At 47.4% G+C, this 24658-nt stretch overlaps 1 protein-coding gene across 12 annotated transcripts in view; it reads left to right on the top strand.

The window, feature by feature from the left end:
• The window catches only part of SYCP1 (synaptonemal complex protein 1), a 6803167-nt gene that overhangs the window by 2220368 nt on the left and 4558141 nt on the right, over positions 1 to 24658 (top strand). For all 12 annotated transcript variants that reach the window (XM_078644363.1, XM_078644366.1, XM_078644361.1 and 9 more), the window contains one exon: positions 22 to 89. In XM_078644363.1, coding sequence (XP_078500489.1) covers positions 22 to 89 — 68 coding nt within the window. The remainder of the gene's footprint in view (positions 1 to 21; positions 90 to 24658) is intronic.

The following is a 24658-nucleotide window of genomic DNA, read 5'->3' as shown; positions in this document are numbered from 1 at the left end:
AATTAACTGCTTGTTTTGTAGGTTGAAAGAAACTGAAGATATGGTTCAGTCGCTTAACTTGGAACTCAAAATGAAGTCTTCTGAATGCGGTAATGTAATAGTAAAGAGTATAATTAAACAATTCTTTTGCTCACCAAATTAGTTGAAAGATGTAGGTTGAAGAGCGTGATTCCTAAAAATAACTTGCTTACCATTGAATGATCTGCTTAACATTTCTGTTTCTTTCCCAGAAATTTCCTCAACTACGTGGAATTTTATTTGTCCACAACCAGAAAGTATATATGCAAACAAATCACTGAATGAACCTGAAAAGGCGGCGGCATATAAAATGAGTGTCTCCAATATTAAGATTCCAATCGGTCCTATGTGTAAGTGTAGCAGCACAGTGCTGGAGCAATATGAACTATGATAAGCCCTTTGCAAAACGCCGCTCGGCACAAGAATCTGGGGTTTCTGGACAGGATTGAATCGAACAATAGTCACCTATGGGCTGCAGCATGTATTTTGCCACCCATGAGAGACCACTCAAACTGTGACTACAGGCCTGCCATTGCAGCCTGTGTAAGATAGTGCTAGCACCACTTACAACAGATATAAGTTTCCTATAAGTATACGTATAAGTCATCCCTAAGGCAGGCCATTCAATCCTGAAGGCAGGATGTTGAATTATAAGTGTGAGGTGCCCCTGCATGAGCAGGACACCCCTACAAACCTTGGAGTCGGATCTCCAGGCTTTGTAAGTGCGGTCAGACATTTTTATACATATATTGTCCTAGCAACATTACGCAATGGCTATCTATATAGTGGCTGTTCCAAACCTGGGCATGTTTGGTTCTAAACATGTTGGAATCATACCCCAACACCGTTACCCATGTTGGAGGTATGATTCCATGCAGTCGAAGGCTCCGCCAGGAAGCCACCAGTACTCCTGGTAACACCATTCCAGGGTCTTCCAACAAGCTAGTGCTGCTGCCAACCCATGCAGGATTCTGCCCTACCACTGCTGAGCTGAGCTCATGCAGAGGAAGGTAGAACTATAGGTTTCATGTCACAGGGCGGTGTGACCACCTCCCAGACAGGACTTAGAGTATTGGACCGGGGTGGGGCTCTTGCCAATGCCACCAAACTGCTTTGAAGGGCACATTCGGTGCCCTCCTTGTATACTCCAGTTGGAACTAATTCTGGTAGCCCTTTGCTCCTGCTCTGGCATGAAACTGGACAGAGGACATAGGTGAATCCTCCCTTCTGTATAGCCCCTCTGAGAGGGACCCCTGAGTTGTCCAAACCACTTCCTTAGTGTATAAAAGACCTTACCTGTGAGGGGGCCCTTAGATTCGTCGCGGGACAAGACTCAAACCTGAAACACCATCACACTTCGACCGTCTGAACACTTGGACATCACCTGGAACCGAGACTGCATCAAGGAAGACTCCTGCTGTTCCTGGTCTTGGTGATCTGCAAGTGTTCTTCTTCGTCTGTGTCGTTGCTTCTGCCAGGATCTTCAACAGACCTGTGGGCAGCGAGGACACCCGAAGTAATCTTCTTTGAGAAGGAGGCACTCCCCTGCATCTGCTGGCACTGCAATGAATCTGACTGGTCTGCTGCTCCTGACGTCCCACAGACTTTGAAAGGCTCAGCAACACAGGTGGTGGTTGTGTAACTCCCTTGAGGCCTGACCTGTCCTCTCTGCAATTTTGATGCCGGTATCATTCTTCGGAATCTTTGGGACCGAACCCCTGTGCACCGTGTCGACTTACCATTGCCATCGCTTGTTGGCCCTGCACCACAGAGATCTTCAGGCTCCAAGAAGCTCCAGCATCCATGATCTTTTCCTGCCAAGGTCAGCGTCCTCACCGCATCCTCTGCACTGTGGGCCTTCATCTTCGGTGAGCTACTCGAGCTCCTCGTGCGACTCCTGAGCCTTTGGCCTGTGGGTCCTTTTGAGGGTTTTCTCCAGGTTCAGTGGGCTCTCCTGTTTGCTCAGGGCCTGCTCTGACTCTCCTGCACTTTGCGAATCAATTGGACCTTGCTGCTCCTTCATCTTTTACTACATATATTGCTGCTGCCAGTGCTTGTTGGTGCTCCCGCTAGACATCGACCCCCATGGTTCTCGATTTACAATGAGGGACAGCTCTTGAATGGCCCCTGGTCTTTCTCATTCCACCTGGTCCTCACAGGTGCTGCGACACGGTCACTGTCATCACTCCTGCATCTTCCGTCATCGGTGGGTATTGCTCTTCCGTGTCTCCTGGTCACCTCCAAATGGCATAGAGTCTGTCCCCTCTACTTGCCAATTCTTCTCTTGGATTCCACCAGACTCTTGCACAGTCTTAGCCAGCAACATCTTTACTGAAGTCCTCCATTGTGGTCTATGGCGGTTTACGATGTCACTTCACACCTATGCACCCAGCTTCCCTGGTGTAGGTATCCTATTTCATGGGGTATCCACAGGTGGGGTGACTCTCCAACCTTCTGGCTTCCACAGGATTCATTTAGGGTCCACTGGGAAGGGTCCTACTTCTTGAAAACTGCAACCGCAACTTTCTCATTGGCCTTTATTGAGTACGCTTCTGTGTTTCCACTCCACGCACAGGCACCGTGAACTTTCTGGATACTTACCTCAAGTGGCTCTTTGTGTCCCCAACTCTTGTGAGTCTTCTGGTCCAAGTCCCGACTTCAGTTGTAGTACAAATTCCACTTTCTTAGTATATGGTTTGGCTCCCCCTGGAGACCACTGTGTATTTGTCTTACTTATCTGTTCACAATTGAAGTACTGTGTGTATTTGTGCGGATATCTCCGGGTTAGAGATATATCAATGTGTTAGTGAGTGTGTATAATAAATAGACATATTTTCCTAACTACACTGCATGGTTCTTTTTAGTTAAACTCACACTACATTATCAGATCTCATAAAACAAGCAGCTTAACACTCCATCTGGATTAAGACTGAGGGCCACTCTCCATAGCTAACACTTAGAGAGCTTTCTATAGTTATCTAAAACCACTATAATCACCATAAGGGTTGTCTGGCTTAGCACAAGGTGCTTCACTTAAATAGGTGTGCACCATATACTATGCCAGCCTCCTACAGTGTTCTAACTGGAAACATACCTTCTGCCATTGTCCCAATCCTTCAACAACATGCTACGATTATTTGGAGAACACAAATTATTATTAGGACCATAATAGCTGTCAACAAGTCTCTCAATAGTCCCGAAAACCAGGATGGTAATAAAGAAAACTAGCTGCTAAGACAATTATCTGGTCAACCTCCTTCATCTACCATTTTCTTTTGTAAATTGTGTCAAGTTTGTATATCCTCTGACAAAGTTCTATTGTCTGCATCGTTTGCTAAGACATAAGTACCACAAGCAGTTCCACTTTCGGCTCATACCCCTCCTTCAATGACCGTCATCAGTTCAAGTACATAGTGGACCTGCATTAGCATCATTCTAATGGCACGCAGCATCTCTTCTTTTATTGCATTAAAGCTGTCCTTTGTAGTGACTTGAGAACTTTCCGTTGAGCTATCTGCAGCCATCGAGCAGTACCCTTAGCCTGAACAAACGGCAGAAGGCTTCCAACGAACAACTATGCCTCTTTAAACAACCAATAGTACTCTTGGGGAACATCATTCCAAGTATTAGTGCCATAATATTCTGCATTTCTCTTCCTTCAGTGATGATGTGCCAAAGTTTTTGGTCAGCTCATTGTGGGGGAGGGGCGGTTCATGTAGAATTTATGTATATCTGCATATTACTTACGTTTGAATTTCCTTGGCGTCAGGCTGTATCTGGAATCTTTCACGTGAGCATTACCCATTGCGCACAGCCAGGTGGCTTTATTCAGCTCGGCGTTACGTCGTCCGTGTTGTTAGCGTCAGTTATTATGTTGTGGTCACCTATATAAGCACCACCTAGGCACACGCACGTCCGTTCTTTCATTTCTTCTCCAGGTAAACTCTAATCCAGAGAAGAATTATGCCTCAGTCTCTTTTTGTCATATTTTGCTTGACATTTTATCAAACAAAACGTTTTTTCTGTGTGTGAGGATGTATTTTAGAAGGACCGGGTTTAATTGGTGTTGTTCCTGTCACTGCGCCCTGTCCGTAACTGATTCTCACCTTGTCTGCCTCTGCCATCTCGAGCATAAACACAACACGAAGTCCTTCTCAAACTGTCTGGCCATGGCTCCGATGACCTTGCAAGAGCAAGCTTTGAAACTCCTTGCCGCCCGGCAGTTGACACAGACCAGTGAGACTAGGTGGAGATTCCGTCCCGTTCGAAGAAGAGGAGGTTGCGGGTCCGCTCTAGGAGCCCCAAGTCCTTTTTTACCCACTTGAGGTCTTTGGGACGCTAGGGGAAAAAGACACAAGAAGAAGTCCAAGCGGACTTCATCTGCACCTCGACTGTCATCCATCGACGAATGATGCAAGGAGCAGCGATGCTCTAGGCATGGTTCTGCAGAGACAGAACCAGGGTCATCTTCGCTCCGCTCACTGTTTAAGGGAGCCGAAGTTACCCCGCTGAAATAAAATAGTTTGCGTGTATTTGATCGGGCAGACCCCTCTGGTGAGCCTTTGGGCCCGTTGGGTCGGAGGGGGCCCCATCGGATTTGACACCGTCGGCTCCACCCGCAGTGCTTGTGTGGCCTCATGTATCCGATCCCGGATTCGAGATGACGCTGGTCATGCCAACGCGACCTTCCTTGGCGTTGGATGCAAAGTTGGTGCCTTCTTCACTGCCTGTGCCAGCCCCCTCCTTATTCCCAGCAACTCGAAGTCAGACCGGTGTCGCTCTACATCAAATCCAGCTCCGGAAGAACTCGGAGGTTCTGTGTGGTTGCCTGGATATTTTGAGGAGGTTTCATGCACTGGAGAAGATGAAGAGGTATCTATGGACCCTTTAGTACACCAGGATGTTTCAGTAGAGCAGAGATGGACTGGTATAAGGAGCTTGGGGAAGCCAGTGGACTAGACACACCTCTAGATACTGGCATGCTCTCTCCACCGACTGTGGCTATGGAAGAGGGGGATTCATATGCCATGGGGGTAAGGAGGGCAGCAAAGGTCCATAGAGTAGATTTGCACTCTGTGCAGATCAGGACTTATCTCCTGACCGAAGTGCTTCAGCCTGGTGGTTCCACCTCCTAACCCCTATTGCCCTTTAATGAAGCACTGACTGATGTCTTCCTAGGTACGTTGTCCATTCCTAGCACAGTGGTTACTTTGAATGGGACAATTGCAGGCCACCATCGCCCGGCTCTGGGTAAACCAAGGTTCCTCCACCAACATTTCACCCCTGAGAGCTTGGTGGTGCAGGCTTCGACATCCCATGGCACGTTCCCTTCTGCTCCTCCGAATAAGGAATTAAAGAGGCTCGACACACTTGGGAAGAAGATGTTTCCTTCCACCAGCCTGGCACTGTGGTCGGTGACTTCTGCATGTTTATAGGGTTGTTTCTCCCACTCCCTTTGGTAGACTGTTGTGCAAGTTCTGCTACAGGTCCCGGGCTGTACTCTCCCAGACGGTAAAGTATGGGTGAGATACAGCAAAATTCACCATTAGGTGTGGCCTAGACACGATTGACTTGCTGGGCAGAGTGGTTTAGTTGATGGTGGCCTTACGGCGCCACGCCTTGCCAAGAACATTTGGCTTTTCTGGTGATGTCGTGGCTAATCTAATAGACATGCCCTTTGACGCATCTTGTCTCTTCAGAGTGAAAAGTACTGACATCCGCGTGCTAGGATGGTACCTATATAGGTGCCTGTGACATCATAACCTATGGTAACGACACCACTAATATGAAAGAAACAGGTTAGTGTTAGATTCCTTACCTTAGGAATATCCCCAGGCGTCAGACTGGATCCGGAAAGTTTTGCGTAGCAGTACCCCTGCGCGTAGGTAGGCGTCATCTGCAGCTCCGCGTCCGTTGTCTTCGTCGTGTTCACCGGGATGGCCTCGGAGGAGTACTTAGACGCCGCCCTCGCGCGCTGACGTCAGTTCTTCTTTTTTCCCCACCAGCAAGCGCAGATCCGGGAAGAGCAGTACTCCTTAGTCACTTTTTGACTAACTTTTTACGATCTGTTTTGGATCTTGTCGAGTCGTTTATCGACTCCGGTGCCGGTAGGGGTGCCTGGGTTCAAACCCTGTGACGACTGTAGGCGACTGATGTCGGTTACCGACCCCCACCGTCGGTGCCTTTATTGCCTAGGGGCCGACCATGATGACAAGTTTTGCCCCAACTGCCGGGCCTTGACGTCGAAAGCTAGGCGGGAGCGGTCCCGTAAGCGACTCGAGCTCCGGCAGTCGGCCCCGTGCCGCTCGAGGTCCCGGTCCAGGAGGAGGTCAAGGGACCGGTCGCGCCTAGCTTTTGACATCAAGGCCCGGCATCAAGGCCCGGCAGGCATCACAGCTTGGCGAGTCGATACCACTCGTCGGGCTCGAAGTCCTCAGGTAAGTCAAGGCACAAGAAGTCGAAGAAGCAACATCACTCTTCTGACTCCCCCCGACGCTTGCGCGACGCGGCCGGGGGTTCGGGCGACACCGCCCACGCGGCTCCGTCTGAGCCGCAAGCGCCGCGTCCAGCTCCACACCCGCCGGTCCCTGGGCTGAACGGGATGCCAGAGCTCCGGGATTCTTACCGCCCTATGTCCCTCATCAAAACTGATAAAAATGTTCTTCGCTAAGCTGTTGGCCTCCCGCCTCTTTCCATTGATGCTCCTGATAGCTCACCCTGGTCAGTCCGGCTTTATTCCTGGCCACACCAAGTCGCATAATCTCCGGACTATATTTGCCGTTCTCCATCAAATCAAACCGCACTCCAGACCGTGGCTGCCCTCCTGGACGCTACCAAAGCTTTTGACACTCTTGAGTGGCCCTTCCTCTTCTATCTTCTCCCTCGCTTAGGCTTTAGCCTGGTTTTTCTCTGCAAGATCCACCTCCTTTATTCCCTCCCTATGGCTTACCTCTGGATCAATGGTCAGATCACGGAGCCTATCCCTGTCGGTATGGGTATGAAGCAGGGGTGTCCTCTCTTCCCCATTCTTTTTGCTGGAGCTATGGAGCCCATCACCGCTAGGCTCCGGCAGCATCACATCCAGAGGGGACTTGGCTTTGCGGCTCGAGCCTTGGTCGTCTCCATGTACGCGGACAACGTCACAATCTATGTCCACAATCCCCAAGAAAATCTTGGCCCCATGGTCCGGGTGGTGGTGAGCTTCGAGGGTCTATCTGGGATCCAGGTCAACTGGGGTAAATCTATTGTCTTTCCCCTGACGGACGCCACGGTCCCCTTCACTCCAGAGTATCCTTTTGTATGGGCGTCGGGGTCCACTAGATATCTGGGCATCTGGCTCAGCCGGAAAGTGGATGAACTCTGGAGGGCCAATTTTGGCCGGGCGGTCGACTGGCTTGAAACTAAGATCCACCTTTGGCGGCTTCAGCCCTTGTCTCTGGCGGGCGCATAGCCATCACCAAGATGGTGGTGCTCCCGAAGTTTCTTCATTTGTTCTCACGGCTCATTTTTTCGTAAACTTTGCTCCCTGATTATTTCTCTTGTCTGGGTCGGGCGTCAGCCTAGAATCGTTTACAATATCCTCACGCTTCCCTCGCCGTGTGGTGTAATGGGTGCCCCAGATTTCAAACTATATGCTTTTAGCGCCTATCCCATCTTCCTTCACTTCGGGCTATTCCCGACTCCTTTCCAGCCTCACGTCGTGGTAGTAGCTGATCTTGCAACCCCTGTCGCTCCAGACCGCCACCTGTGCCCCTGTAAAACGTTGTCTGACCTGTATCCAGCCGGTAGCTTCTTTTCTCTTCCGGCCGATTCTGACCCCATGGATACTCTGCTGTATTACCAACTTAAAGCGTCCTGCAGGGAGTTGCACCACACGTTTCCTCAGCCCCCCTCCATTGGCTGCCCTCTAATTTGCATACACATCCGCCTCCCCACGCAAACTTGTCTCTAGACTTTATGCCCCTGTGCCATGCACTGAGGTCAGAGACCTGGGCCCACGGTTAGCACTTGCTAACGCTGAGTGCTGTCAGGTGCTTGTATCCAAATTCTGGGAGTTAATGCCGGCTGCTTCCCGCCTGCTTGACATTTTGGGCCCCTTCGTCTCTTACCTCCTATGCCAGAGTGCTTTGGCCCCCACATCCTTTCCTACTTCCCCCGCCGGCATTCTGCCCGCGGCTGTCGCTGGTGTTGTCTCGTAGGGTGCTGCCTTCCCCTCTGTGCTTTCTGTTGGCTCCCTGCGGCTTTTCTCACGAGATTTAAAAGAGCCTGCCTCCGTGGGCGTGGTCGCAAAGAGCGGCCTTATGATGGTGATTGCTTGCCTGCATCTCCTGTTTGCTGTTGCTTCTTAATAAATGGATGCAAAAAATGCCAATCTTGTGGTTTTCTTCCCTCGGGGCTAAAACTTTTTGGTTGTGATGTTAGCGGCTATAGCCCAGCCGCGGAAGTAAAGCCTGCCACTTGTTAGCGGACCCGTGATGGCGCCCAATGGTGCTATCTCGCATGGGGAAATCGGCTGTCCAGAAGCAGCAGAACTATGACAAAGAGGATATGTACAGTGTAACTCTACCCCAGCCCACTTGGGTTTTAACATTTGTTTTCACTGACTGTGTTAATGATGAACTCACTTGAGACTACCAGTTTGTGCACCACAAGACCCAGAAGGCCGCTCTTTGCGACCACGCCCACGGAGGCAGGCTCTTTTAAATCTTGTGCACTTCGCATCATCACTTCTCACAGATGCCATTGAAGAAGGGATAGGAATCCCGAGACCGGTTTGGCTGCAGATCTATGATGGTGATTGCTTGCCTGCATCTCCTGTTTGCTGTTGCTTCTTAAAGAAATGGATGCAAAAAATGCCGATCTTGTGGTTTTCTTCCATCGGGGCTAAAACTTTTTGGTTGTGATATATATATATTCAGTGCATTCGGCTGTTACAACATAACCCCCCACAGATTCATCTCACTATTCCGGGTTACCTGCATTACAAGGCATCCTGGGAGTTGCAGTCCGGAGTATGGAGAACGGACTGCACCAGCTGAGAGGCATCATTAAGGGGGAGTGGCGAACTTGTGCACACCGTGAAAACGGCAACAGGGAAGAACTATGTGTCATGCTGATGCTGGGCGCTGACGAAGGCACACGCCGAAATGCATTCGCCGCCATCAGTTCTATAACCGGGTGAATAAAGGCTGCCTTTCCTGTTCTCCTCTGGGCTTCCGACTGCTTCTTCTTTCCTAGTTGGAGCATTTCCTCACATTGTTCGTGCGGTTTCCAGTAACGCACTTCGGACAGCCCCTGCCACGTTCTGGGTTTGGACTTCAACTGGTGTGCTTCACGGCATATTTTCGCTTCCAGGTATGGATCAGTCCTTTTCCCGCCACCCGCGCTAAAGGAGAGGAGCAGTGGAGGTATCTTACCTCTCTCGTGGGCATTCTGCACTCGCAGTTGAGCCCCTGTACTATTGACTTTGGCGCAGGAGGCTGTGGCAGTTTGAGGAGACCCGAGGGGAGTCCGAGTGAACTCGGGACACTGTAACATGACATCACCCTGCTTATTCAGTGCATTCGGCTGTTACAACATAACCCCCCACAGATTCATCTCACCATTCCGGGTTACCTGCATTACAAGGCATACTGGGAGTTGCAGTCCGGAGTATGGAGAACGGACTGCACCAGCTGAGAGGCATCATTAAGGGGGAGTGGCGAACTTGTGCACACCGTGAAAACGGCAACAGGGAAGAACTATGTGTCATGCTGATGCTGGGCGCTGACGAAGGCACACGCCGAAATGCATTCGCCGCCATCAGTTCTATAACCGGGTGAATAAAGGCTGCCTTTCCTGTTCTCCTCTGGGCTTCCGACTGCTTCTTCTTTCCTAGTTGGAGCATTTCCTCACACACACATATATATATATATATATATATATATATATATATATATATATATATATATATATATATATATATATATATATATATACAGCTCCAGCCGTCCCTTGCTCCAAGAAGACGATCACGCACTCACGGGGGTATTTTGCTCAGATTTGAATATTCGGCTTTTCTGACAAACAGATAAACAAACAGACGCGTTTCGGACTTAGAGTCCTTCGTCAGTGTCAGTGTGTGCCGTGTTACCCAGCACCCTATGTACACAATTCACTTCCTGTTACATGAAAAGGAAAACGGACACCATTTCATTCTTCGTAAATGGGGCAGCCATTTCTAAGTGGGTCAGTTGTCACACAGAAATATAATTCCACAGTGTGTATTGACTCTTACGTTATACTCGTTCCTGATTCACTTAATAGCAGTGAATAGTATTGATCTTGCCGTAGATCGGCAAATTATGGAACATCAACGGCCCTATTTACAATGTATTTACATATATACAATCATACCATCTCAAATTCGGGGTCATTATCCTATGCACTGAGGGTTACGTATTTAACATCATTGTTGTAATCACATTTGATGCAAACCCAAGTCGGTTAAAAACAGAATCTCGCCGTGTATCGCCATGTCACCGACTATGGCAGACCGGCAAGGTCATAATCAAAATAAAACTCATTACTTGTAAGATCAATTCCTCAATCAACCACTGCATATCTTTCATATTTACATTCATCAGATATTGAATAGGTTGAGACAATCCCCTGGAATCTACTCTATTTACATTTCACTGCATAGATCAACCAAGTGAAACTGTAGGCCATAAGCCTCTGTGAATGGTCAACATTCTACTATGATGTTGGGAAGGTTTAAAAGAGGAAAGGAGAAAAGGGGAGGAAAGAGGTGGGAGAAGTAAAGCAAAGGAAGAGAGAGAGGGAAAACAGGCACAGAGGAAAGAAAATATATATAAATATATATATATATTTACACAGCAAAGCACGCAGATTGGATCCAACTTTGACTGAAAGAATACATGTATCCAAGGGGACAATACAGAGCAAACACAGTGTCAATAATATCCGCAGGTTCTATAGTTCACAGTTCATCCAGTTATACCTGCATGGATACATGGGCCAAGCTCTGTTCAAAGGGAGAAACTACGCCCAGATCGATGATTATTTCCCCAGATGAACGCCCAATTCCTCTCCAATATTCAATCCACTAGGCTGTTTCGTCTGCATGTCAATTATGTGACGTGATTCCAGCCTACGTAGACGTGTTAGTCTGTCACCTCCCCTGGGATTTAAAGGGACATGATCCATACCAAAATATTGGAGAAGCTCACGATTGCTCTGGTGAGCTTGAGCGAAATGTCTGGCCACAGGGTACGTTGTGTCCTTATTCATGATGGCCCGTTGGTGTTCTAGAATCCGCATTTTTACCCCATTGATTGTACTCCCTATGTATTTGTGTCCGCAAGGACATATAAGGCAGTACACCACATATGGTGTTGTGCAGGTAATAAAATGCTTGATCTTTTTTGACTGCATCAGGCCTGGGACAGAATAAGAGAGTACTCTTCGACTGTTTTCGCATGCGCGGCATTTCCCGCAAGGAAAAAATCCAGCCATATCTCTCAATGTACCCTGTCCAGCAATCTTCATGGGTGTAAGGTGACTCTGTACCACCATATCCTTGATGGAGCGTGATTTCCGGAAAGTGATAAGAGGTCTCTCCGGAACATCACAGCCAATCACAGGATCGGTGCGTAGTATGTGCCAACTTCTGGTTAACATGCCTCTAAGGGCATTCGCCCCCTGTGAGAATGTGGTGACCATTCTAAACTTGTTGGTCTTTTCACTTTCTTCCTTTCTTTTTGGTTTACATGCTAGAAGCTGTTGCCTGGGGATCCTAGACACTTTTCTCAAAGTTTGATCTAATAGTTCTGGATCATACCCTCTCATGTAGAACCTCTGCATGCTCTCATTTGCTGCTATCATAAAATCCTCATCTCGGGAACAGTTTCGTCTCAGCCTCAGCAATTCACCATAAGGGATGCTTTTTACCAGGCTGGGTGGGTGACTACTCTTAGCGTGGAGGATACTATTTCCTGCCGTGGGTTTTCTGTAGAGGGCAGTTTGCAACTTCTCCTCTTCTACAAAAACTCTAAGATCTAAGTAGTGGACTTCCTCCCTACTAACGTCGGCAGTGAATATCAAATGCAGATCATTATTATTCAGATCCCTGATAAAATTGTTTGCATCTGTGGAGGAGCCCCTCCACAACACAAACAAGTCGTCGATATAGCGACGCCACATCACAATGTTGTCTGCCCATTTATTGTTTTCACCGGCAAGGGCCACCTGCTCCTCCCACCAGCCCACGAATAAATTCGCGTAGCTGGGGGCGAAGCAGGTTCCCATCGCCGTCTCCGAGATTTGTTTAAACAGGGTGTTCTGAAACAAAAATATATTATTCTGTAAGCAGAATTCCAGCATCTCTATTAACATGACACCATGTTCCCTATATTTCCCAGGTCTCATATCCAGGAAATACTTAACGGCCTTCACCCCCAGATCATGCCTTATGCAGGTGTATAGGCTCGTGATGTCAAGAGTAATGAGCAGGAAAGAATTGTCCCAAGTGATGAGTTCAATCTGTTCAATGAAATGCTTTGTATCTCTCACATACAATTTTAATTTCCCCACAAATTCGGCTAAAAAAGAGTCGATGTATATTGACAAATTCTCCGTCAATCCGCCTTTTGATGATACGATCGGTCGTCCCGGAGGGTTTATTATGTCTTTGTGCACTTTTGGAAGCTGATAGAACGTAGGGGTAATTGGTTCGGGATTACGCAGGAACAGAAATTCATCCATATCCAACATGGACTTGTTCCGCCATTTTGTCAGAAGGTCATGGTATGACTTTTTACTGCATTTGTATTCCCTCTCATTGGAGATGATATAATTTTCTTGACTTTCCAATTGTCGGAGAGATTCTTTGCAGTACTGCTCTCTGGATAGCATAACGATGTTCCCTCCTTTGTCGGATGGTTTCAATATAATTTTTTCATTCCTCTGGATATTATCCAAGGCCGATTGTTGTTCCATGGTCAGGTTGTGTTTCTTTTTCCAACCCCGCCTCTTGTTGTTATCCATTCTGTAATGTACTAGGTCCTGTATGACTGCCTCTGAAAAAGTGTCTATCGCATCAAAAGGCATTTGAGGGTTGAACTGTGAGGGAGCTCGGAAATTGGTTTGAGGTGATTCTTGCTCAATTCTGGTTTGTATCCCCACAGTTTGTGTTTGTTCTTCCCTCAGATCTTCTAATACTTGGACTGAGTCTAAATCTCTCACGGTTAAGATGTCAGTAGGTTGAGCAGATAGTGTTCTTTTCTTCTTTGTTTTATGATGAAAATCCACAACACTAGGTTTCATCTTGTGGAACTTGTGGAACTTCATTTTTCTCACTAGTTTAAACAAGTCAATTCTTGTTTGCGTGAATTCTAGTCTGTCACTGGGACAAAATGTAAGGCCCAATTGCAAGGTGTTTTTCTCAACATCCGATAGATCATGGTCAGTTAGGTTTATTATGGTTAGATTATCATTGCAATCTACCACCTGTTGCCCTTCTTGCGGGTGTTGTAGCTCGCAGCTTTGCCTCTTCCTCTTCCTCTGCCAGCCACCCCTCCTTGTTTGTCGTCGTCCTCTGGGGATTTGCTCTTTCCCCCTCTCAACCATGTCTTCTGGATTAGGTTGAACTCCAAATGAAAAGGGTTCTTTCGCAGTTGGCTAGTCGTTCCCAAGTTGTCATCTCCAGAGGGTTCCTCATCAGTGACGCTAGACTCTGAAGTAGCTGCTTCAACTTCTGGCTCAGCAGTTTGTTTCCTGCTTTTGTTCTTCATAGCTGCTCTGACACCGTCATATTTTTTAGAGAATGTTAGTACTCTTCCTTGGATGTAATCGCGTTCATCCCTTTCGAACTTCTCCTGTTTTCTAGATCTTATTTTAAGTTCATACTTCATCAGTCTCTTTTTCATTTCATCTCTCAATTGCTGAATCTTAATTTGATCCTCCTCTTTTGAGGTTCAAGCTTGTTGAGTAAGGTAGTAAGGGCGTCCTGAGATTTGGTCCCTGCGCCTCCTCTAGCCGGTATTGCCTGTGCATTAGGTGCTCTTTTTTTTAAAATGTCCAGCGCCGCTTCGCGGCGATCCGTTTCATCACACATGTTTGTCAAGGAATGATTCTTTGCCGATGCGGAACAATTCACCGCGTTTCAATGAGCATTACCCCCTCGCCCTGCTCAGCTCACAGTCTTTCTAGATATGCAATGAAGAGACTCACGTTTTATCCGTCGCTCCTTGTTGCGACCCGTGTGACACGTCTCTCCCTTTGCTGTGTTTCGCGGTGCCTCGGTACACGTTGCTCCCAGCTCCAAGGTGTACCAAAAATCCCGAGGCACTCACGGGCGGGTGCCGTTTTGCGCGTCGGTACCAGCGCGGCAATATTACAGCTCCAGCCGTCCCTTGCTCCAAGAAGACGATCACGCACTCACGGGGGTATTTTGCTCAGATTTTAATATTCGGCTTTTCTGACAAACAGATAAACAAACAGACGCGTTTCGGACTTAGAGTCCTTCGTCAGTGTCAGTGTGTGCCGTGTTACCCAGCATATATATATATATTTATATATATTTTAAGAACAAAGAGGGCGGCACAACTGGATACTTTTACGAAGCTTTAATCACACAAACACTCCACCGACGCGTTTCAGCCTGACGGCTTTTCTCACGGTCAGCAAGTCCCTTTTTGCTTTTTGTTTATATACTGCCCCATCTTAGCCATTAGGTGGCATTATGGGATATGTAGTTTATCAAGCAATATGTAAAAAAACAATATAATTAAAACAAAGGACTGGTGTGCTATGGTTATATAAGTATAGTACTTAAGCATCCTTAGTTATTTTAACTTAGGGCATTTTATGCAATCTTAATCTTACTGCGTTATGGGTATAGTACCCTATTACAGTCAATTAAAGTTCACACTGAGTTCATTATCACTCCAGATGTATGTGGAGATCTTCTCCAAAGTTCATGCCTCTGGGGTGTTTTGTTCGGAATTGAATTATGAGACGTGATTCCATCTGTCGTAGGAGACGCACTGTGTCTCCTCCTCTGTCCAGTTTGGTCAGCATTTTCAATCCATAGAAACTCATGGCTCGCCAGTCCACATTCTGACAAGATTTTAAATGTTTGGCTGTGGCATAAAGCATGTTTGAATTTTTAACCGCCCGGATATGCTCCAACATTCTTTTTTTCAACATACATGTTGTGGACCCTATGTATTTCATACCACATTTGCATTCGATCACATACACCACATTTTTGGATGTGCATGTGATGTATTGTTTGATTGGCATATATTTACCATTTGGTTCCATTACATTCTTCATTTTTTTACCTATTTTACAAGCTTTACATGTAGTACATGGTTTAAAGCCCACATTTTGTTCAGTCCACCATTTTGGTTGTTCTACAATCTGAAAGTGGCTTTTAACTAGTAAGTCTTGCAGGGACGTGTTCTTTTTATAAGTAATTGAAGGATGTTTGCCAACTAGTGGCCCAATGTCTGGATCGCTGGTTATTAGATGCCAATACTTTTTCATTTTCTTAGCAATCAACCCACTCTCCTTGTTGTACGTGGTTATGAATCTTGGAGGATCCTTGTCTTGTGGGGGTTTCTTTTTTTCAATCAAAATTTCAGCTCTGCTGATTTTGTCAACTTTCTTTTTGCAATCTTTAAATACATAGTCTTTATATCCTCTGGATTGGAATCTAGTCTTGCTTTCGAGTATCATTCTCTCGGCATCTTCTTTTTTTGAGCAATTTCTCTTGAGTCGAACGTATTCTCCGTACGGGATGCTTTTAAGCAGTGATTTCGGATGAAAGCTAGTGCCGTGGAGAACACTATTGGTGGCAGTTTTCTTGCGGAACATTTATATATATGTATGTATATATATATATATATAAAAAATAAAAAGCTAATGCAGCCTTACACACACTGGATATATATATATATGTGTGTGTGTATATATATATATATATATATTTATATATATATATATATATATATATATATATATATATATATATATATATATATATATATATATATATATATATATATATATATATATATATATATATATATATATATATTCTTTCCAAAAATTGCCAAGTTGGAAGGTCACTCACGAGGGGGTTAACGCACACTTGCCGCCTGCAGCAACACAACAGCCTGCAGCACATCCGTCCATTTACATGCCAAACGCGTTTCGGGCGTCATCCCGCCCTTGATCAATGGCTGTACAACGAGAAACAGAGGCTGATTATATGCACATGATTTATTGAGTAACATGTCCCACCCATGTGGGTGTGGCAAAGTTGCATTCTGGTCTTAGCAGTCCATTGCCCAAACTTTGATCGTGCTAAAACCCCAGTGGGCACCTCTGATTAATCGCTGTGAACAATGTCTTACCCCAGTGGGTGGAAGGAGATGTCATGCAGCGCCCTCATGCTGCCAATATATACCAACGGCTCAGGCCCCCCTCGTTCTGTTCACTGCACAAGATGCTGAGCAGTGTAGATCCACTAGTTTCAGCGGCGGGACCTTCCGCGACAGGACTAGCCGCATTAAATTCTTTCCAAAAGTTGCCAAGTTGGAAGGTCACTCACGAGGGGGTTAACGCACACTTGCCGCCGGCAGCAACACAACAGCCTGCAGCACATCCGTCCATTTACATGCCAAACGCGTTTCGGGCGTCATCCCGCCCTTGATCACTGGCTGTACAACGAGAAACAGAGGCTGATTATATGCACATGATTTATTGAGTAACAAGTCCCACCCATGTGGGTGTGGCAAAGTTGCATTCTGGTCTTAGCAGTCCATTGTTAAAAATTGTACATCTAATTTTTCCTGACTGTGCTGGCAGACCACTTGCCTATCCCCCTCAGTGAGTGGCCAATTTAGGGCCGTCATCACCGGGGACCGAGCAGGGAAATTAGTGGCGCCCATCTTTGTGAGGGTTCGCCTCTTCCGTCGCACGGACGACGTTATAAAAACATACGGTAATGGCTCCGCGCAGCGGACGTGCTCAGCGGGCGCGCCGTTCGCTCGCCGGAGTCAAGCCAGAGTCCTGCCCGTCTGCGCCCGTCCGCGATCGACCAGGGCACGGGGCAGGACTCTCTGGCCCAACCGACTCATTTGGTTCTCCGATTAGCTCCAGCCCTCGTCTATACTATACTAAGTCAGACCTGATATCTATCTGCCAGACATCGAAATTTAGTTGTTCACATACACTATGGCCTGAGCATTTACCCCCCTACTGCAAGACATGTAATCAGAAGTTGCCAACTGTAAGCAAGATGAGGAGGGAAGAAACCAAGCTAAAGATGATACTATTGAACTGTAGGTCAATGATTAAACATCAAGTGGAGATATATGACCTACTGGTAAACGGAGACTTGGACGCCATGTTTCTTATTGAAACATGGCTAGAAGAAACATCCTCCCCGGATATTCTTGAAGCTATCCCCCCTAGCTATAGTCTACTTAGACTAGATAGACATAAACAGCGAGGCGGAGGGCTAGCATTAATTTATAAAGCAGAACTTGAGTGCACTCTACTCAAAACCACCTTATCTAATAGCGAAAGTGGCCTATTTACCATAGAAAATCGGCCCCAAAAACGTGGTCACTGGGCTACTGATATATCGCCCACCAGGGGCCGTTGCTCAGTTAGGTAGCCAACTCATGGAACTAACTACTCAATTAGCAGTTAGATATAAAAAAATTGTTATCCTAAGGGATTTAAATCTTCATTTTGAAGATACAAACTGTAGAGAGGCACAAATGGTAGCTGCCGCATAGGAATGTGGGAATCAAGCTGCTTTCTACAGCCCCCACACATCAGCTAGGCCATCTCTTGGATCCCATCTTTCGAATTGGGAAGGCATCAAGGTCCTACTTCCGATCCCATTGATCTGGTCTGATCATAGTATTGTTCCATTCGAAATACAAAACGAACCCCTAGGAATAATATCCAAAAAACACCCACCTCAGAAACGGAGAATCTGGAAAAAATGTACCCCAGAGTTGTTTAATAGTGCATTAGCAGAGCATCCCCCGACATTAGGTAACACCTTACAGGAGGCATGGGATAGCTATGAGAAGTGGATGTCGAAAGCACTAGACAAGGTCGCTCCTTGGACATTTAAACCACCGGTAAGGCAATCCAGAACTGCTCCGTGGTTCTCAGAAAAACTCAGATTGGCCAAAGCTCAATGTAAAACTATAGAGCGGAGATGGAGGAAGAGCTATGCTCCTGAACTCAAATCATGCTACAAAACAGAGCTAAAAAAGTACCAGAAATTGGTTAGACTGGAGAAAAGTCTCCACTTTAAAAGCAGAATTGAGCAAGCAGATAACCCCACTAGAGAACTATTTAACATCTACAAGGAACTCACGATTCCATCAAGACTTGAGACCCAAGACACGTACTCAACTGAGACATGTGATCTGGTAGCTGACTTCTTTGTAGATAAGGTGGAAAAAATACATGCCACATTTGTAGACAACAAAAATCTTCTAAGTTACAGTGAGGACACTAGAACCATCTCCACACATAAATCACCTCTTACAAATTTTAAAACTCCTGAAAGACATGAACTTTTAGGTGTTATTAATGGTATACAATCCGGCTCCCCCAGCGACGCCTGTCCACCGGACCGGTGCAAGAGAGCTATGGAAAGTATATTAATTGACTATATCTGTCACATGGTAACTCTATCATTTCAGGAATGCTACGTACCGGAAACATGGAAAACTGCCCAAGTTATACCACTAAAAAAGAAGCCCAATATTCCCATTTCTCAGCTCCAAAACCTTCGCCCCATCTCCCTCCTCACATTTTGCGCGAAAATAATAGAAAAAATTGCTAATAGACAGCTCATGGAGTACTTGGAGGCAGAAGCTCTCCTCCACCCCTCGCAATCGGGATTCAGAGCGGGCTACTCTACTGAGTCAGCCGTTCTATACTCCACTGAGCGTCTCAGGCAGATAGTGGACGAAGGTGAGACGGCAGCGTTGGTCTTATTAGACCTTAGTGCAGCATTTGACACCGTGCTGCACTCAACGCTCTGTCTCGTCTCTCGGACATGGGGGTCACAGGCCCAGCACTCGCCTGGCTGCGTTCCTTCTTGGCCGACAGAAGCTTTCAGCTGCACTGCCCACCCTTTAGATCCTCCCTCCGGAAGGTGAGCCATGGGGTTCCTCAGGGCTCAAGTTTGTGCCCTACGTTGTTCAACATCTATATGGAGCCCCTGGCCCACATTGTAGAGGGTTTCGGGGTGGGCATTGTCAGCTACGCTGACGACACCCAGCTGGTGTTTAAGCTTACTCCCGACCGTAGAGAAGATGTCATCAATTTCTCGAACTGTATGTCAGTAGTAGCAGTCTGGATGAACGACAACTGCCTGTGTCTAAATGGCGAAAAGACTGAACTACTGGTGATCGGGAGAGCAGCATCTGCTTGGTCTCGTTCATGGTGGCCTATTGAACTAGGAAATCCCCCCATTCCTGTGGAGTCGGTAAGAAACTTAGGTGTTATGCTGGACTCTGATCTCTCGGGCAAGACCCATGTCAGCAGGGTAACAGGAAGGTGCTTTGGCATACTGAGGATCCTTCGAAAGATATTGGATCTCCTTCCGACGGGAGTCAGAAAAACAATTGTCCACGCACTGGTGACCCCCCATCTTGATTATGGGAATGCCCTGCTGATAGGGCTCAGTCAAAAGGGATTACATCAACTCCAGTGCGTGCAGAACGCCGCCGCACGCCTCGTGCTCGGACTCTCACAGAGAGCTTCCGCAAAAACCGCCCTAGCCAAACTCCACTGGCTCCCGGTTAGGGAAAGAATTACATTTAAAACCCTCTGCTATGCACATCGCATCGCTCAAGGCAAAGGCCCTGAATACTTAAAAAGCCTTCTCACAATGCATCGCCCTACTCGGAACTTAAGATCATCCGGCACGATGTTATTTAAAGCTCCTCGCATTCTTAGGGCCAGAATGGGTGGCAGGTCCTTCCGGTACCTAGCCCCCAAACATTGGAATGCGCTCCCGCTCCACTTGCGGATGGAACCATCTGAATTGAGATTTCGGGGAAAACTTAAAACGCTTCTGTTTCCCAACATGTAACACCTCCTGAGCCTCTCCACAGCTGCCCTTGGGTTTCTATACTTTTTCAGCAGTTAGCGCGGGGACATACAGTTTTGTGTAGCCAGGCGCTTTACAAATGATTTATTATTATTATTATTTATTCATTGCCCAAACTTTGATCGTGCTAAAACCCCAGTGGGCACCTCTGATTAATCGCTGTTGAACAATGTCTTACCCCAGTGGGTGAAAGGAGATGTCATGCAGCACCCTGATGCTGCCAATATATACCAACGGCTCAGGCCCCCCTCGTTCTGTTCACTGCACAAGATGCTGAGCAGTGTAGATCCACTAGTTTCAGCGGCGGGACCTTCCGCAACCGGACTAGCCGCATTAAATTCTTTCCAAAAGTTGCCAAGTTGGAAGGTCACTCACGAGGGGGTTAACGCACACTTGCCGCCGGCAGCAACACAACAGCCTGCAGCACATCCGTCCATTTACATGCCAAACGCGTTTTGGGCGTCATCCCGCCCTTGATCACTGGCTGTACAACGAGAAACAGAGGCTGATTATATGCACATGATTAATTGAGTAACAAGTCCCACCCATGTGGGTGTGGCAAAGTTGCATTCTGGTCTTAGCAGTCCATTGCCCAAAGTTTGATCGTGCTAAAACCCCAGTGGGCACCTCATATTAATCGTTGTTGAACAAGTGTGCGTTAACCCCCTCGTGAGTGACCTTCCAACTTGGCAACTTTTGGAAAGAATTTAATGCGGCGACATCGAGAAGGAGGTCTAGGTCGGCGTCGAGAAGCGCACGCCTGATGTCAAGACCCACTTCAGTGAGGTCTGGAGAAGGTTTATTGGTTCTAGTGACAGAATCAGCATCACAACACTCTTCCTCTCACTCGTCAAGATATCCTTCAATGAGGCATTCACCATCTGCCTCACCAGAAAGGTGTTCAGGCAGACCAAGTCATAGGTCTCCTTCACAGCACAGGGAGGCTTCCCCTGCTGTGCACTTGTCACCGAGATGGCGCCTTCCCCTGTATCACTGGAGTAAAGATACAGGAGCATCACAACGGATGCAAGAATATGCCAGTCCTCTTCATAGATCACCTCTGCAAAAATTGGTGCAGGAAGTGCATAGATCGCCCTCTGCCAGACGTGAAGAGCGGACGGGCAGATCACGGGAGCGTAGGCATAGTTCCCATCGCAAAAGAAGAAGGTCACCTACGTGGTCTTCCTCTTCCACTCGATCCTCGAAGAGGGACTATTCTCCCACTCTATAGGACAGCCCTTTGTCAAGAGGGTCACCGATAGATGACATCAACACATATCATGATGTGCTTCAGAGAGGAGCTCAGAAGCTGAACATTGTCTACTCCTCTGGTGGCAACAACAGTTATTTTTGAGACTCTGTTGCTTTCTCTGGTTCCCGGTCTTCTGGAGCCAGTGATGGACATTTTCCTCACACCAGCTGCGATTAAGGCCGCACTGGCTAGGATTCAAAAGAAATACAAGCCGGCCGCAGCAGACCCTGTGTTCTTGAAGACAGATCCGCCTGCGGACTCTGTTGTAATTGCGGCAGCGAGGAAGACTCATGCAGTAACTGCATCTTCGTCAGTCCTGCCTGATAAAGAAAGTAGGGCCCAGGACTCTTGGGGACGTAATGTTTGCGGGTCTGCAGTATCATCGCTCAAGGTCTCCAGTGCAGCAGCCTTATAAGCTCGCTATGACAGGGCCTTATGGGACTCCTTGGACCACTTCAAAGAAAAGTTGCCAAAGGAAGATCAAAAGGATTTTGATGAGGTCATCAAGGAAGGGTTGCTTGTTGCCAACCAAGTGATTAGCACAGCAGCGTATGGTGCTACACTGTCGGCGCACTCATATGCACATGGGATTTGTGCCAGGAGATCCTCCTGGTTGATACTAACAGCTCTCAAGCCAGATGCTCAGCAGAGGATCCTTAATCTTCCTTTTTCCGGCTCCTCCCTGTTTGGCACCCATACAGATGAGGAAATGGGTAGGATGAAGGCAGAGCTCGATACCCTCAAAGCAGTTGGATTGGAGAAGAAGAAGGAGTTTAAACAACGGTACAGACCCAACCAACGTCATAGGTCTCCTTCACAGCACAGGGAGGCTTCCACTGCTGTGCAACAGAGGGTTCAAACCCCTCAATGGTCCCAGAGCAAAAAACAAGGCAAATCGCAGTATCCAGGCCGTAAATCCAACAGAGGTAGAGGAGGTCACCAGAAGCAGTCCTCTAACAAGACCAGATCGTCGGGGAAGCAATGAGCAGGAGCTTCCTCTGGCGCCGTTGCCCACTCCAGTGGGAGGAAGTGCTTCTCATCATCTGGAAGAGTGGTGCAGCATAACAAAAGATTGTTGGGTGCTCAGTATACTGCGCAATGGATACGCACTACGTTATCGTATGCCTCCAAAGGACATTCCTCCAAAAAGATCTCGTCCTCACCAGTTAAAGTTGCTGCGGCAGGAAGTGATAACCCTTCTGCGAAAAAAGGCCATAGAAGAGGTTCCCTCCGCGCAGCGAGGGAAGGGAGTTTTTTCCAAGTACTTTCTTGTGCCCAAAAGAGATCAGGAGCAAAAGTTCAGACCTATCCTGGACCTTCGCTTGCTGAACAAAGTCATCGTGAAGGTGAGGTTTCGCATGTTGGCCCTTCATCAAATATGTCCACATCTACAAGCAGGAGATTGGATGTGGTCGGTGGACCTCCAAGATGCGTACTTCCATATACCTATCATTCCACGTCATCGCAAATACCTTCGATTCTTGGTCGCCAACAAGCACTATCAGTTCAAGGTCTTACCCTTCAGACTGAAATCTGCCCCACGAGTCTTTACCAAGTGCATGACAGTGGTGGCGGTGGTCCTACTCAGAAAAGGTATGTTTATCTACCCTTACTTAGACGATTGGCTCCTCAAAGGGCCATCTCCTCGAAAAGTAAGGAACCATTTCCAAGTCTGTCTGAATCTGCTCCACACACTGGGGCTTCATGTGCACATGGAGAAGTTAGTCCAGCATCCCACCCAGACAATCCATTATTTGGGTTCAACTCTGGATTCAAACAAAGGAAGAGCGTTTCCTTCGGAGGAGAGACTTTCTTCAATGCAGCAGAAGTGCAAGGCTGTGCTTCAGATAGATCGCCCAGCGGTCTGGCTGGTGGCATCTCTGCTGGTGTCAATGGCCTCTTCCATATTTCTCATTCCCAACGCCAGGCTGAGAATGAGACCATTGCAGCAAGATCTAGAGGACAAGTGGGACCAAGCAACGGGTCGCTGCGAGGACTGGATTATGCTCTCTGAAGCAGCAAAATCGTCAATCAGGTGGTGAACTCGGCTGCAGAACCTATTAGTGGGAGTCCCTTTCCCTCAACCAGTACTAGTGCAATCGTTGATAACGGATGCATGTCTGCAAGGATGGGGTGCAAACATGGGGTGCCTTCAAATGCAGGGGCGGTGTTCCACAAAAGAGCAGTCCTACCATATAAACATGTTGGAGCTACGAGCAGTCCATCTTGCTCAGAAAGCTTTTTGGCCATCGATCACGTCCAGCTCGATCCTGATCCAAACAGACAACACAACCACTATGTATTATCTAAACAAACAGGGTGGTACGCGCTCTCGCCCTCTCTCCCTGGAGGCTCAAGCGATTTGGCAATGGCTTCTGGCTCGGAACCTCTCCATAGTGGCAGTGCACCTTCCAGGGGAGCAGAACGTGCAAGCAGACGTGCCCAGTCGGCACTTCGAAGATCAGCCAGACTGGGTGCTGCATGACGAGGTGGTGGCAGATATTTTCCATCAGTGGGGTCGTCCATCAATAGATTTGTTTGCAGACGACAAAAACAAAAAATGCCACACCTTCGCATCTAGATTCCACTGTCCAGGGACAAGGGGGAATGCGCTTTTGATGGATTGGTCAGAGACATTTGCACACGCCTTTCCTCCTCTGTCTCTGATTCCGAACCTGGTGTCCAAGCTCATCAGATCCAACATGAAGATGATTCTGATAGCTCCAGACTGGCCACAGGAGTGGTGGTACCCGGACCTTCTGCAGTTGTCGGTACTCCCCCACAGGAGACTACCTTACAGAGCGGACCTGCAGACCAAGATGGACAGGAAGATTCTCTATCCCAGCCTTCCTTCTCTGAACTTGGCAGCATGGCTCCTGAGGTCCTACAATACGGACTCTTGAATCTGCCGCAGGACTGCATGCACATCCTGAAAGAGGCTAAGAGGTCTTCCACGAGAGCGTTGTACACTTTTAAGTGGAAGAGATTCTACCTATGGTGTATTGATAATCATTTTGATCCTACAAAGGGGCAGGAGCAGGTCGTTCTTCCTTACCTCCTTTATTTGGCCAAAGCGGGGTTGAAATATGCCTTGATCAGGGTTCATTTGTCAGCCATTACGGCATACAGAAATTCACCCAACCAACCTTCTTTTTTCCAATTGCAGGTGGTTAAGGACTTCCTACAGCGGTTGAAGAAAGTGTATTCCCCCGGTTCAAACTCCTAGT

Source organism: Lissotriton helveticus, chromosome 5_1, assembly GCF_964261635.1.
Source record: "Lissotriton helveticus chromosome 5_1, aLisHel1.1, whole genome shotgun sequence".
NCBI lineage: Eukaryota > Metazoa > Chordata > Amphibia > Caudata > Salamandridae > Lissotriton > Lissotriton helveticus.
The sequence above is the reverse complement of the archived record's forward strand: the minus strand, read 5'-3'. Positions and strand labels throughout refer to the sequence as shown.